At 43.8% G+C, this 16141-nt stretch overlaps 1 protein-coding gene across 5 annotated transcripts; it reads left to right on the top strand.

Annotated features, from left to right (window-relative positions):
• Positions 1-6986: 6986 nt before the first annotated feature.
• slc14a2 (solute carrier family 14 member 2) lies at positions 6987-12286 on the top strand. Of its 5 annotated transcripts, none has more exons than XM_084025028.1 (10): positions 6987-7067; positions 7789-7854; positions 7937-8135; positions 8341-8589; positions 8749-8877; positions 9307-9499; positions 10291-10438; positions 10661-10795; positions 10918-10967; positions 11054-12286. In XM_084025028.1, the coding sequence occupies exons 3-10, from the start codon at positions 8125-8127 to the stop codon at positions 11462-11464; spliced, it is 1326 nt and encodes a 441-aa protein (XP_083881154.1). In that variant the 5' UTR covers positions 6987-7067; positions 7789-7854; positions 7937-8124; the 3' UTR covers positions 11465-12286. The 5 variants fall into 5 exon arrangements, with proteins under 5 accessions (XP_083881154.1, XP_083881151.1, XP_083881152.1 ...); XM_084025025.1 differs by having other exon boundaries at positions 8400-8589; XM_084025026.1 differs by having other exon boundaries at positions 7940-8135; positions 8400-8589.
• Positions 12287-16141: the final 3855 nt, after the last annotated feature.

The raw sequence follows: 16141 nt of genomic DNA on the forward strand, positions 1-16141 counted from the left end.
GATGACATTAGACCGAATGACAGCATTTCTAATGCTCCTAGAGCATCACAGAAAAGGAGCTCAACTGGAACCAATCAAACTAGAACTACTGGTTCATCCACTCGCTCATCACGCATCAAGGTCGAGGCGGAGATGGCTGCGCTCATTGCCCGCCAAAGGATGTTGAAAGACAAACCTGCCTTGGAAGAAGAGGAGGCAGAGCAAGAGGAACTGCTCAGAAGGAAAAAGGAGCAGCTCAGACAACGAAAAGAGCAGCTTGATTTGAATATAGAAATTGCTGCATCAGAAGCTAAATTAAATGTGCTCCGAGACTCTGGAGGCTCTCATGCGTCTGGCGCGGGAAGGAGTGAAGCAAATGGAATGAATTCCTATCTGGAAGAAGGAGTAACCCAAGTAGGAAAATTGAATTGGAATGCTGAGACGTTTGTTCCTGTGGCAGCAGCAGAGCAGCCATCTTTGCATGGTGCAGAGGAACAATATTCTCATTTGTTGGATGCTAGGCCCAAAGTGAAGGTGTCATATCCAAAGGAAACGCTGTCCAGCCAGTTGCCCGAGATTGATCCTCGCGCTATGTTGGCTAGCCAGCCGCCACCACTGAAGCCAAGTGCGGCGCTGCATCCTCGATCTGCACTGTCTAGGCAGCCGCCATCGTGGGAGCCAAGCACGGTGACGCACACTCGTTCCGCACTGCCTAGGCAGCCTCCAGTGTTGGGACATGCTATGGAGCTGCATTCACAAGCTACGCAGTCGAGCCAGTTGCAGCCCAAGTCGTTGCACCACAAAATGCAGAACCATCAGGCATATCCACAGTTCCAAGCAGAGCCATCCCAACCTGCACCTTCAATACAGATTCGTGCTGACTCTGATCCCTTGCTATCGGTCCTGTACAAACAAAACGAAATTACATCTATGTTGGTAGAGCAGCAATCTCTCTCATCCCTTCCTAAACGAGAAATTCAAATCTTTGATGGAGACCCGATACAGTTTCAAACATTCATACGGGCCTTTGAATACAACATTGAACAAAGAACTCGCAGTGCCAAGGATTGCCTGTACTTCCTCGAACAACACACTAGAGGCCAGCCTCGGGAGTTGGTTAGAGGCTGTGAGCACATGTGTCATGAGGAAGGATATGTCAAGGCCAAGTCATTGCTTCAAGAACACTTCGGCAATCCTCTGAAGATCGCATCTGCCTATATGGAGAAAGCCTTCACATGGCCAGCTTTAAAAGGCGAAGATGTGAAAGCTTTACGAGCATACAGCATCTTCCTACGACAATGTTGTAATGCTCTTGGAGGAGTCCATTTCAGCCATGAGCTTGATGCCCCTACAAACATGCAGATGGTTGTTAGGAAGCTGCCCTACAAGCTCAAGGAAAGATGGAGAGAGGTTGCCTGTAATGTCCAAGAACGGTCCAACCGCAGAGCTGTCTTTCAGGACATTGTTGAGTTTGTCGAAAGGCAAGTCAAAATTGCAAGTGACCCTCTATTTGGAGACCTGAATGATATTCCAACTACAGGAAAAAGGGATGCAAAACATGCTAAATCCCAACCATATTTAAAGGCTAGAGGGAGTAGCTTTGCAACTACTGTCACCCCTATGGAAAAAGGGACAAGGCATGAAGAGAAAACGGCTGATGGAGCTAAAAAGAAGTTTTCACCTGCTGGAAAGAACTGCTTGTTTTGTGGAGCAGGACACGGTTTAGATCTGTGTCTTCTATTTGATGGGAGGTCACACAGTGAAAAAATGTCCTTCATGAAGGAAAAGAGGGTGTGCTACGGCTGTTTGTGTATTGGACACAGAAGTAAGGATTGCAAAAACCGTCTTTTCTGTAAGGTTTGCAATCTGAGGCATCCCTCCATGTTGCATATCCGCTCCAAAGGAACTGAAACTGGTTCAGTGCAATCAAAGGATGTACAAGCAAACAAAAAAGAAGCAAAACCAGTAGGTGATGGTGCTTTGATCTCTGTACAAACCAGTGGACTTACTGGGGTCGGAGAGCGTGATTGTACACTTTCCATACTACCTGTTCAAGTGAAGTCTGCAAAGGGAAGTGAAACAGTCATCACTTATGCCTTTCTTGATCCTGGGAGCTCTGCTTCATTCTGTACTGAAGGGCTAATGAATAGGCTGAATCTCACTGGGAGAAAGACTGGCATCCTACTCCGGACAATGGGTCAAGAGAAGGTCGTTGGCAGCCACATTGTGACAGACTTGGAGGTGGCTGGACTAGGAACAGACTATTTCTGTAAACTTCCTGAGATCTTCAGCATGCCTGTTCATCAAGGCAACATTCCTAGACAGGAAGACCTTCTGAAATGGCCGCACCTAAGAGGAGTGAAGATCAGTGGGATCGACTCGGAGGTGGATCTGCTCATCGGGACCAATGTTCCTAGAGCCCTGGAGCCATGGGAAGTTGTCAGAAGTGCAGATGGAGGCCCCTATGCAGTAAAGACCATGTTGGGATGGACAGTGAATGGTCCACTGAGAGGAGACTGTATTACTGACTCTGCCAGTGGAGAACAAAGGGTCTGTGTCAATAGGATCTCGGTTGCCACGCTTGAAGAGCTGTGGAGGCAGCAGACAAAAGCGGACTTCCCTGAATGTGTCCAGGACGAGCTTCAAGGGCTGTCTAGGGAAGATTGCCACTTCATGAAGTCCGTTACCGAGTCAGCTGAGTTAGCTGATGGGCATTACAGCATCGGCTTGCCTTTGAGAAGAAGCAATGTCAAAATGCCCAACAACAGGAATGTTGCAGTTCAACGCACTTTGAGTCTCAAAAGAAGGTTCATGAAGGACCGTTCGTTCCACGCTGACTACACCAACTTTATGAGCGACGTCATCTCAAAGGGCTATGCTGAGAGGGTACTCAACGAGGATCTGGACCGTTGTGATGGGAGGGTTTGGTACATCCCACATCACAGGGTGTACCACCCACAGAAGAAGAAGTTAAGGGTTGTCTTTGACTGTGCGGCAACATTTCAGGGAACCTCTCTAAATGCCCAGCTTCTTCAAGGCCCAGATCTCACTAGCTCGCTGGTTGGTGTCATAAGCAGATTTCGGAAAGAGCCTGTCGTACTCATGGCAGATACCACAGCTATGTTCCACCAGGTCAGGGTACCAAGTTCAGACTCAGACTTGCTACGATTCCTCTGGTGGCCCAAAGGAGACCACAGTCAGGATCTGGTGGAGTATAAAATGGTTGTCCATCTGTTTGGGGCTACATCTTCTCCAAGCTGTGCAAGTTTTGCCTTGCGAAAGTGTGCAGAAGACAACCAGACCCACTTCAGTCAAAGGGCTGTTGACACTGTTCTTCATAATTTTTATGTGGATGATTGCCTTGTGTCAGTCGCCACTGAAGAGGAGGCAGTGTCGCTTTACCACGAACTCTGTGCTCTTTGTGCTAAAGGAGGCTTTCAGCTAACGAAGTGGAGTAGCAATTGTCGCAACGTGCTTGCTGCCATACCTCAAGCAGAAAGGTCCCTGGAAGTTAAAGATCTGGACCTAGATAATGATGCTTTGCCAGTGGAGAGGGCTTTAGGTGTCCAGTGGTGCTTCCAATCAGACTCATTCAAGTTCAAAGTCAAACCCAAGGACAGGCCTCTGACAAGGAGAGGGATCTTATCTGTCACCAGCTCAATCTATGACCCCTTGGGATTCTTGTCACCCGTCGTCCTTGCTGCAAAAAGAATCCTTCAGAGTTTGTGCAGAAGTCAACTGGGTTGGGACGATGCTCTGCCGGTCGCTGTTGCCCAAGAGTGGACTGCATGGCTAGAGGAGCTTCATCAGCTGGAGAAGTTGAAAGTTGAAAGGTGTTTCAAATCTCCTGACTTTGGAGAGGTTTCTTCTTCCCAGCTTCACCACTTCGCAGATGCGAGTGAGGAAGGATATGGCACGGTGACTTACCTGTTGCAGTATAACATCAAGGGGCAGGCGCTTTTGTGATGGGGAAGTCACGTGTGGCTCCGTTAAAGTCCATAACAATCCCTCGCATAGAACTGACAGCTGCAGTGGTCGCGAGTAGAATGGATAAGCTGTGGAAAAGGGAGTTGCAGATGCCACTAAGAGAGTCTGTCTTTTGGACAGACAGTACATCTGTATCAACAACCAGACTTCAAGGTTCAAGATCTTTGTGGCAAACCGCGTGGCAGAGATACTCACATTGTCAAGTTCATCTCAATGGAGGTATGTGAACACGTCAAGTAACCCTGCAGACTTGGCTTCAAGGGGAGCTAAGGTTAACACTTTCTTGAGAGCTAAGGCTTGGGTGCTAGGACCCGCATTTCTCATCGAACCTGAGGTGAAGTGGCCAGTGAACATCGACAGTTCTGGGAAACTCTCTTCAGAAGACCCTGAGATCAAGGCAGCGGTGTCTGTGAATGCCATCCAAGTTGAAGAGGCTGACTCACTTATGCGCTTCATCAGTCACTTCTCCTCTTGGACTCGTTTGAAAAGGATGGTTGGTTGGCTGCTGAGGTTCAAGAGGCTGCTACTGCGTCTTGGACAAAAGCGGACACAGTTAAAGGAAACTCTCGCTCAGTCTGGCCTGGATGGGGAGCAGCTTGGAATGAGGCTTCAGGAGGAGATGCAGAACATCAAGGCGCAGGTTGCAGGAGGTCTTCTTTCGGTTGAAGAGTTTGATGAGGCAGAAAGGGCGATTATTCGCTTTTGTCAAATGAAGAGCTTTCCTGATGAGATAGCCTGTCTGCGGAAAGGGGAAAATGTGAAGAAAACCAGTTGCCTCTACAGGCTTGACCCGATTCTTGATGATGGTGTGCTTCGAGTTGGAGGTAGGCTTGGCCGTGCAGCCATGCCAGAAGAAGCTAAACATCCTGCCCTATTGGCCAAAGACCTCCACATTTCTACACTCGTTCTCCGGCACATACATCAAGCCACAGGACACAGTGGGCGTAATTACATGTTATCACAGTTTCGCCAGAGATATTGGATCCCAGGCGCATGCGTGGCCATAAGGAAAATCCTGTCGAGATGCGTTGTTTGTCGTAAACTGAATGCAGCACCGGGAAACCAACATATGGCAGATCTCCCTCTTGACAGGGTTTCTCCTGATGAGCCTCCTTTTACTCGAACTGGAGTGGATTGCTTCGGGCCTTTTGGAATAAAGCGGGGGCGATGCATAATCAAGAGGTATGGAGTCATCTTCACGTGCCTGGCTGTGAGAGCTGTACATCTGGAGGTGCTGTCATCATTGGACACCGATTCCTTCGTTCATGCCCTCAGACGCTTCGTGGCAAGGCGCGGTCAAGTATTGGAGTTGCGCTCAGACAACGGCACAAACTTTGTTGGTGCTGAACGCGAATTGAGAGAAGCGATCGGAAGTTGGAATCACATGCAGATCAGCAACGAACTTCTCCGGAAAAACATCAACTGGATCTTCAATCCCCCCACTGGATCTCATCACGGTGGTGTGTGGGAGAGACTAATACGGTCTGTGCGAAGAGTGCTGAATTCCATCTTGAAAACACAAAACCTTGACGAAGAAGGTCTTCAAACTGTTTTCTGTGAGGTTGAGGCCATAATCAACGGCCGTCCCATAACCAAAGCCTCCACTGACCAGAACGATTTAGAAGCGCTGACACCCAACCATCTCTTGCTCCTTAAGTCCAAACCTTCATTACCACCAGGAGTGTTTCAGAAAGAGGATGTATATGCTCGTCGACGCTGGAGACAAGTTCAATATATGTCCGACTTGTTCTGGAGGCGCTGGGTCAGGGAGTACCTGCCTCTACTTCAAGAGCGTCAAAAGTGGCAGAGCACCAAGCGGAACTTTGTCCCCGGAGACCTTGTAGTCATACTGGATGACTCTGCTCCACGGAACTCGTGGCTCACTGGAAGAGTCACCGAAGCTGATCAGGATGAAAAGGGACATGTTCGGCGGATTCGCATCATGACAAAAACAGGGTTCCTGGACAGGCCAATCACAAAGGTCTGTCTTCTTCAGGAAGCGGAAGATCCATGAAGATTTGTATTCTCTGACTGAGTTCCTTGCTACCTCCTCGTGGATTATGGTTTTTCGCAAGCTCCTCGTGGATTATGGTTTTTCGCAAGTTCCTTGTGGTTATGGTTTTTCGCAAGTTCCTTGTGGATTATGGTTTTTCGCAAGCTCCTCGTGGATTATGGTTTTTCGCAAGTTCCTTGTGGATTATGGTTTTTCGCAAGTTCCTTGTGGATTATGGTTTTTCGCAAGTTCCTTGTGGATTATAACCTTTTTATTTTTTGGCTGGACTGCTTTTCATTAACTCTTGACATGAACATGATTACTGGTCACATAGTGTTGATTCCATGTGGCTATGGTTAAAAAAAAAAAAAATCTGTTATTGTTCTATTGCTGTGTTATGGGTATAGGATATTATGAATTTCCTCTGCCGAAGTTTGTCTCCTACATGTTCAGTCATTTATAATTACGGTCTTCTCGTAATTAGGGGCCGGAATGTAGGAGCCATGAAATGTATTTCTCTTATGGGTAATTGGGCTGTGGGTGTGTGAGGGAGGCGTGTACCAGTGTTCGGGAATCTACTAATCAGCCTCACCTGTGTAGCCTATGGAATGTTTGCTACTACCAGCGGGAAGAATAAAGTGGTTATCCACAATAAAGTGGTGAATATAATCAGAAGTCGTCGTGGATTTTGTGTGGCGTGTAACGATAGTGGACCCTTGTTCCTTTGCTTAGCCTACCGCGGCTTTGAAAAAGTAGATGGACTTTATTGCCGCAATAGCGATCTATAATATATTTTGCATTTTAAATTGTCTGAAATTGTGCATTTGGCAGCTGAAATCCAAAAGAAAAACCCCTTGTAGAATATTGTAAGCCCCCTTATAATTTGTCTGACCAATATCTGATGCCGTATTCTTCGAAAGGCAAAGTGAAATCCTTAAAATGTGCTGGGTGTGTCACAGAGGATCTCTGCTGTCAGATATGACAGAAGAGGTGGGGTTACTCTGGTCCGTCGCTACAAAAGCCTCTGTGGAAGTCTCTGTACCACAGCTGACAACCCATGCAGCCTGCGTCAACTCTGGGACGTATGCCTGCATCACACTGCACAAAGGTAGGAGCACTTATCATTGGTTATCTCTAGTGTCGCACAGTAGTAGAGCACACTCATTGCAACAAAAATCACTGGTTATGCCTTTTCTTCTATTCTACAGTTGTGTAGAAACTACAGTAGAATTTAAATTACAATCATATTTGTGTCATTTATAATCTTATCAGTGATTCTTTTCATTATATTACAATGCATTATGGCGTTTTAAAATAAAAACAAAACAAAACACTACACTAACACATTCATTCACGCTGCATATTGCAAAGACGCTGGATGTGTTTGGACACAGCAGATGGCGCTCTGCTTTTTCACCACAAAAAGTGGATGAGCGTCCTGACCCACTCCCAGGACCGGACAACAATCCTGATCCAGTCCTGGGACTGGCATCTTGTTTAAGTGTTATTTTAGATCCACTACTGACGCTACTGAATATAACAGACTTAACACTTTTATAACAGATGCAACACTTTCTTAAGAAAACTTAGGAAGATATCGGTCAATGAGGACCAATGTTTTTGATGATATATTAAAATTCAATCGATTCATCGATCAGTCATCGATTATAGTTGCTACATAGTATATAGTAAATAAACCACAAAACAATATTTTAAATGGACAATTAATATTTCTGTTAAGTATTTGACACACACATATGCATTTTTATTAATCATAATGCATAGTAGAAAGACTTTATGTGCTGCTGAGTGACACCTATTCTTCACAGGATATTCAGAAGAATATCAACTGTTCCACTTCTGCTGCGTCCTCCTCTACTGCCACTACATTCACTGTAAGTCACTGTTCACAGTTCCGAGTAATGCTGTGTGCATTTTTTACATGCTTTCGGAAGGAATTCATTATTGTTATGGTAGCAGGAGCTCCAGCCCCTGATGGCACACCCAGACCTGCAGTCTGAGCATGACAACCCCCAGGAGGACCGGAAGGAGATGGACCCCGAGCAGCCAGACTCTGCAAAGAAGGAGACAAATCTGCAGAGGGCCAGGGCCCGCTTCCTCAAGGGAGTCTCCTACTTCTCTGGAGACATGAAGGTGTTTGGAGAATGGATGGAAAGTAAGCCAACACACATTTCTTACCTTCTCTCCCACTCACCCTAACAAAGGCAGAACAGCAGTGGTACTGGATATTAGGATTATTATTATTATTGCATTTTTTTGTTTTCTTCTCAGCCCGTGTGATGTCTATTTGTTCTGTTGTTGAAGGCCCAGTTAGAGTAGCCATCCTGTGGAAACTAAAGCTTGTGCAACATCCACTACAGGAAGCTGCTCCACATGTCATCGCCTTCCGTCTCTTTCTTTCTTTCTTTCTGTCCACTAGAGCAGTTTTTCTTGCTGCAGTTGCTGGACTGGGTTTTGCGTGGAGCTGCTCAGGTGATGTTCGTCAATAACCCTCTGAGCGGCCTCATCATCTTTGCTGGTCTCGTCTTGCAGAACTACTGGTGGGCTCTAAACGGCTTTGTGGGCACGCTCTTTGCCACCATTTCAGCCCTTATTCTGCAACAGAGCAGGTTTGAACAAACTTATGGCAATACTTTAATATATCATAGTATAATAATATAAACTTAACTGGATGATCAATTATTTTTGGTAGCAGGAAATGAGATGATTTTACACTGTGCTGTAAAGCAGGAAACATCCATGAATTCATTTTAAAACCTTTCATTCAGGGGTGCAATAGCTGCAGGGCTGTATGGTTACAATGGCATCCTGGTGGGTCTGCTGATGGCTGTGTTCTCAAATAAAGGGGACTGGTACTGGTGGCTGCTACTACCCAACGTCTTCATGTCTATGATGTGGTAAGCAACTTGCAACCATGGAATCCTATTGTAAATATTACTGTTAATACCAACACCAAATGCAGATGGAACCCAAGATTTCTGCCTTAAAGTCTGTTAAGGCTGTTATTCTAGTCCTGTTCTATGTTTTAAGGGTCCTGAGATAACTTCTGTTGTGATTTGATTTTTTTTTAAAATCTCTACCAACTTGATCACACATGCAGTACTTAGAAAACATTCACCAACTTGACAACACACTAAAAAAATCATCAACTTGGTGACATGTGAAGAGCTTTTAGAAAAAAAAATGCTGCAATAATCTCACAGTGCAAAAGAAAAAAAAAGCAGTTCCTAGGGTAGAATTTGAAGTTTTTAGTTTATAAATATGCTGAGATAATATTAAATGTGAATTGACTCTAATACAGATGGTGTCGTATCCTTGTGTTTCAGCCCCATCGTGTCCAGTGCCCTGGCATCTATTAACAGTCGATGGGATCTGCCGGTGTTCACCCTGCCGTTCAACATCCTGGTGTGTCTCCACATGGTTGCCACTGGACACTACAACCACCACTTTCCCCAGGTCCTCTTTCAGCGTCGCTCAGAGCTGCCCAACATCACCTGGGCTGAGCTGGACGTAGGCCAGGTGAGTGACAGTCGGGGTTGTTTATACATTACTTAAATACTCAAATGTCGCTCAGCAAAGGCCAGACTCTTCTCTGTTCTGGCGCCTCAGTGGTGGAACGAACTCCCGACCAATGTCAGGACAGCAGAGTCATTTGCCAAAAAGGCTCAAGACTCACCTGTTCAGACTTCACCTCGACTCTACATAGCATGACCCACTTACACCCCCCCCAAAAAAAAAAAAAAAACCCTTACCTATAGCACTCTGATCGTAGCACTGTTGCTCTTAAGGTACTACTTTACTCAGAGGACCTAACACTTGTTCTATTTTTAGCTCTTGCTTTATCAGCAATGATACATTGTGGTTTCTTTGTTTCCTTCTTTTGACAAATGTACTTATTGTAAGTCGCTTTGGACAAAAGCGTCTGCTAAATGACCTAAATGTAAATGTAAACTTAGCACACCTCGCTGTGAGCTGGAACACTGATGCTTCCAGATCACATGTTTTACCTTTGTTCTGGTGACATTTCAATGCTATGTCACTTTGATGTGATTTATCTGATCATCTTTAACACACTCCCTGCAAGGTACCTGACCAAAATCTTCTGTAGGCATCATGTGAAATTATGATCCTACCTTATATAAGCATGTACGTCAGTGTGAGTTGTGCAGCGGCATGCTGACAGCACAGTGATGGAAATCAATTACCGTCTCTACACTCCCCACAAGAGGTTATAGACATCTGTGAGTTGTAAATCACGCTTTGTTGTGGATCTAGTTCTTTGTAACCTGTCTGTCTGTGTGTTTTTTAAGCTTTTCATGTCGGTTCCTGTGGGAATAGGCCAGGTCTATGGCTGTGATAACCCTTGGACCGGAGGAATCTTCATTATCTCACTCTTCATCTCTTCCCCTATCACCTGTGCTCATGCTGTACTGGGATCTGCTGTAGGCATGGTTTCAGGTGAGAGACAATATCTCAACGGGCGAATGTAAGAGTCATGTATTGTAAAAAATGTAAAAGTCATGCTGTCCTAAAGCTTTCAACTACAAACAACGTTTTTTGCTTCCTTACATGTTTACAGAATTAATTCAAGCCACAATCTATGTTCAAAATCCAACATGAAATACTCAAAATCTATCCAAATGTATCAGCTGTTGAGGGCTGTGATTTAACATGTTGCAGGTTTGGCTCTGGCAGCACCTTTTGGAGACATTTACTTTGGCCTCTGGGGATACAACTGTGTGTTAGCCTGCATTGCTATCGGAGGAATGTTTTACGCTCTCACGTGGCAGGTGCACCTGCTTGCCATTACATGTGGTGAGTATACATATAATAACAAAGGAATATAATTCAGACGATAACATATATATATTTGTAATCTATGGTCACACTTATCACAGGATGTCATCTCACGGTTTCTCTCTTCTTCTCCTGTCCAGCTTTTTTCTGTGCATACCTCGGCTCAGGCATTGCCAATTTAATGTCCACGGTAAATATTTCTCACTCATATTTTTATATCAGCAATTACTAAAAATAAGTTACTAACAGCAATGTGATTTATTGTTTTCTCTACAGTTTGGTCTGCCAGCCTGCACTTGGCCTTTCTGTCTCTCCGCCCTGACTTTCCTCCTTTTAACCACGGGTACAAACAAGATCTTCAAGCTGCCACTAGCCAAAGTCACCTACCCCGAGAAAAACCTGGGCTTCTTCTGGAAGCTGAGGAAGCAGGAGAAAATGGAGAAGCTGGAGAAAGAGAGGAAAGAGAGTGAGGAACAGAAAAAAGCCATTGAGGAAGAAATTATACTGCACGAAAAAGAGCAACTGAGGATAGAGCTGGAAAGACTGGAAGAAAACAGAGCAGGAAGTGAAGCATCAGAGGATGGAAATGACGAGACACATGCACCGGGCGTCACAAAGCAAGATAACAAAGAGCAAGTAATCAGACAGAATTATCTAACCGAGGTCACAGGGGCTGATTATGTTTAAGATTGCATGACAGAGACAGAGACAGAGACAGAGGACCGGACATGCAAATGGAACTTTTGTAACTTAACGGGCTGAAAAATTGCTAGGGCACCTATTATACAGGCTACTGTAAAATGTCACCATTGCAAACTGCTAAAATTGACCATCCAAATTTGAATTAACCAGCAACAGGCTTTCTTACATGCAATTAAACTGCTCAGATCATCCAACACACCTGTATTACTACTGGTCACATTTACATCAGCTAAGAGTCATTATTTTGTTTGGTCATTTTATATATTGAAGGTTTAGAGAGGGGCCGGTGTTGGTGCGAACAAAGCCATGAATCAGAAGAATAAAACTTCATTTACTAATTCATGGCTACTCCGTTTTAAATCCCAAACCTCACAGTAGACATTTAACTGTTTGGTGGTGATGATTTTACTGTGATTATGTTTGTATTAGTTTCAGTAAGAGTACATATTGTAACATATTGTTATGAGTACTGTCCTTTATGTTGTTTTCTTCATGTTTTTGTTGTAAAAAGCTGCTATGTAAATGAAATCTGTATCTATTTTTTCCTGAAGCCTCTTTATTTGTCATTGTGAGTAGATGTACTGTATAACGAACAGTCTTTCACAGAAACCTGGATGGATGGAAGATGGAGAATTCAAAATAAATTAACCAAACGCTAAATGGTTTGGCCTTTGTTATAAATGACATCAGGTGTTGTTGCTGTTTTCAGAGTCATTCAAACAGTGCATGTGTGTAGCACTTTGTCAAAAATGTCACTTTGAAAAAGGATTGTTCAATTTGAAATAGAAGTGAGATGTTTTTCTGTAATTGTTGTGTTTTATTTGGCTTGTATGTGGAGTTTTGAAACAATGAGCCTTTTCCAAAAAAGAGTGTAAGCAATTGCAAAAAAAAAAAAAAAAAAAAAAAAAAAACCTAACTGTTTCCTCTGTTATAAGAATTTTGTATAACCACATGATTTTAGTGTTTTAATGACTTTAGTATTTCCACTGATGACCTAAACAGGGCCTAAAGCTATCCTGCAGAACCGCTAACCGTTATCAGGGGCCCTGTGCGCATGATGTCTTGTATTACATGTTTTCAATGACGCGTTATCTCCTGTGCCTTTAAAAGACTCAAGTCACAACAATGATTTGAGCACTTCCTCTGTAGCATCCTCACACGTTGTTGCACTGTAACTGCTCCTCTTGTACAAGATTAAAGTCAGACGTCGACTTTACTTATGTCTCCGATCTCGTTTACGTGAATTTATTCGTTTACGGAAAAATTATTTTAACATCCTCCACATTGATCTTGCTGTAATGATGGAAAACAGGGAATCAGCGGCGTCTGCTTCTACTGTAGACCTTTCTTCTGGTTCAGCAAAATCAGTTCAGTAAATTTGACCTAAAAAAGCATAGCCTACTGCTTTACTCTACTGATCTGCACAGGAGATCTTTGCATGTATTTATTTTTGCACAATGTGCCCGCAGCATTCCAGTGCTTAATGAAGCGAGTGGGTGCTGGTTTCGATGGTTGCACAGTTTACTTGGAAGGTGTAACCTGTTGTAATCATTGTTCAGCGAATTCAAGATTTAATTGATAGATGGCATGGGTGCCACTATCCGTTTAATCACATCGGTCAATCAGTCAAAATATGAGCTGCTTACGCCATACTCACACATAGGTTTGGTTGGTGGTTAGGCAGGGCAAAGAGATAAAGAAGGAGTTAGATCATTCATCTATCATCACCAAGTTTTGCTAAAACACACGTGCATGCATTTGAGAATGTTAAGACGCCTCCCACGTGCCTGAGCGCCAGTTGCTCTGTGAATAGAGGAACTATTTGTGCTGTGAGTGGATGTTTAAATCACAGAAACATGTGATGTGCTGCTGATCTGGAAACACATAAACGTGTCTGCCTCTTTTGAAATATTAACCAAGCAACAAATCGCTCAGATGAAAGACTTTTATGAACGTGAGGTCAAGTAGCCGTAACGCCTCTGGCTTCTTATGCTTCTACTTACTTACCTGTTCTGCCAGTTTCTCCCTCTTCATCTACTCCAAATGCAAATGGTTCCCGAAATGAGCTGACAGACTGGTGGATGGCGTGTGTCGGAAGTGTTTGACACAAACACTTTACGATTCCTTTTTTTTGTATGTAAAAACAATATAATGACAACAATGCTGATTTAGTGGTTTTTAAAGAAAAGTGTGTTCTGAAGCTGGATGCCTTACAGGTAAGTAGGTTGTTCAAGGGCATCTTCAGGTTGGACATGAAGTCTGTAAATGTTCGACACCCGAGGCCCATTAAATGGTTTTAAGATAAGCACCTCCCTGTTCTTTGTTTCTTGTTTCTATGCATTCTACACAATCATTAAGAATATCCCTGATTCACATTGACCTTTTTCAGCTTTAAGGTCATTTGCATGGAAAGGCAACTAGAGCAGACATATTATTCTGCACTCGTCACGGTTCCAAGCAAGACGGCGTAGTCGTCAGCGCTCCTACCGTTTGTGCAACATTTCTAGAAGCTTGCAAGACTTTCTTCCTCAATCCAAGCTTATGAGATAAATATGGAGATAAGATCAGATAACCGGGCACAGCACAAGCCAGAAGCTTCTAGAAATTTCTTTTACAAAAGTGCCTGGAGTTTTCTCTGAGCGAGAGGAACTGAATAACTTATAATTTAGTGAAAGGTGGGTTTATAAGGAGAGCAAAACCACCTTGAGGTGTGTATGATCGTATTATTCTTACATCATGATTTGCGTGGCATATTTTCAAGCTCATGCCGACTTTCTGGGTCTCTTGGTCTCTTTGGTGCCCTCCGATGAAAAGCATGAGTTAGAGTGAGAACTATTGAGCAGGAGTTAATTTTAGAATGCAATTTTAGAACGTTATGTAGCCTCTGGATGCACTTCCAAGCCCTCATAGCTTTGAACACGATGCGTCACTCAAATAGCTTCACACAGTTTTTTCACACGTGCAGTTTAACCTGACACATACATAATTCTTCCTGCCGGTTCAATTAGTATTTCTCAGTATAATTACAGGGTATGTTTTGAACATTGAAAGCTAAAACTTACAAGTGTTAAGAGAGACACCTGAAAATGACCCTGAACATTCCTGTTTTCTTGCCCTAAAGCTCAACATGGAACAGTATCACAGCTAACTCGCCAGAGCTGGTTGTGTGATGTGGTTCAACCCAAAGCAGATGTGCTGTGTGTGGACCGGAGAGAGGGAAGTTAGAGGGACCTCTAGTGGTGCAGCACAGCTATGCAGTGTCTTGTCAGAGGAGTGATAATGGAGTATGGACCATCTCAGTAGCATACTGGTTATAAATCTTAAACTCATTCGGCTTCATCAGACTGGAAATGCTGCTCTTGTAAGAGTGGTAAAACTACAATTCAGAGAGATTGAAACGTTCCCAACTTAGATTAGAAATTGCGTATCATCACATGATGTGTTATACTGCCAAAGAGTTGAGTTTCCTCGACGGTGACAGAACAAATTGTATTTTAGACAGATTGTATCACAGTCGACTCACAAGGGTCACGTTGCCCCGTCCCTGCGTATCAGTGATCAGGCGTCGTGTAATGTTTAATCTCACTGGCACACAAATGGATCACACAGATCAATCTGATGCCCACAGAGCTGAAGCTGCAGGGCATGTGATCACGAGCATGACTAGCTCTGCCGATAGTGTCGGTGGTGCTTCTCCATTTAGCAGGGCTGCATAGTTCAGATGGTTGTTGTGCTTTTAATGTGGGTCAAAAGTGATTTGTTCATTGATTGGTGTACAACTGTGACGCACGATGCTTTGAACTTGGTGATCAGTGGGTCATGACCAACTCCACTGCGTTTCCTGTCTGCCCACCTGCAGTCTTGCGGCTTGATATTCAATTTCATTATTATTTTTTTTTACAAATTCAATATAAAATGAAACGTTTTCAGAAAACAACTTTTATTTATATTTTATTCACGCGAAGAGCAACACAGTTTCAATAACATCTGCAGCATTTCATCCCAGTGCAAAAAGAAAGACAATTTGATTGGTTTTCCTGCACATGGTGGTACTCTACAATCCTCTGATCAGACCGGACACATCACTGATTCCCCGACTTCAACTGAACCAGGTACCTGACTGACCTCAGCAACTCTCGTCTCCTAAAGCTTATTGCAACTACCTTCACAAGAAACGGTTGTTTTTGAAAGAAAACATGATCAAACATCAAAGTCCCAGAGCCTCAATGAAGCAGATTAATTTGTGTGATTGCTGGCAGTTTCTTTTTTTTTCTTTTCTTTTTTACAATAGAACAGTAACATACAAGTATAAGATGTGTATTTAAAGGCATATTCATAATGCATTATCACACTGTCTGTGAGATGACCTGTGTGGAACAGGTCAATGGTCTAGTGAAATACTGTTGATAATCTCCACAGATCTTGTCTTTTCTCCACAGTGTGGAATGAAAAATCCTCTGCACTGTGATCCATCATACTGCAAAGCCCCACACGTCAGGAGACTGTAGACAGCCATGCCTTCCATACACACTATCATCGCTAAAGGGCCGATGTGAGCTGGGCTTCCCTCTGACTCGTCCCCCTCCTCCCGTTACCACTTGGACCAACCGGTAGAGATTGCTAGTGCAGCAACAAGCACGTGACCCTTTTAAAGAGGTTTCC

The sequence above is a fragment of the Eutrigla gurnardus genome (genome assembly GCF_963514095.1).
Source record: "Eutrigla gurnardus genome assembly, chromosome: 13".
Lineage (NCBI taxonomy): Eukaryota > Metazoa > Chordata > Actinopteri > Perciformes > Triglidae > Eutrigla > Eutrigla gurnardus.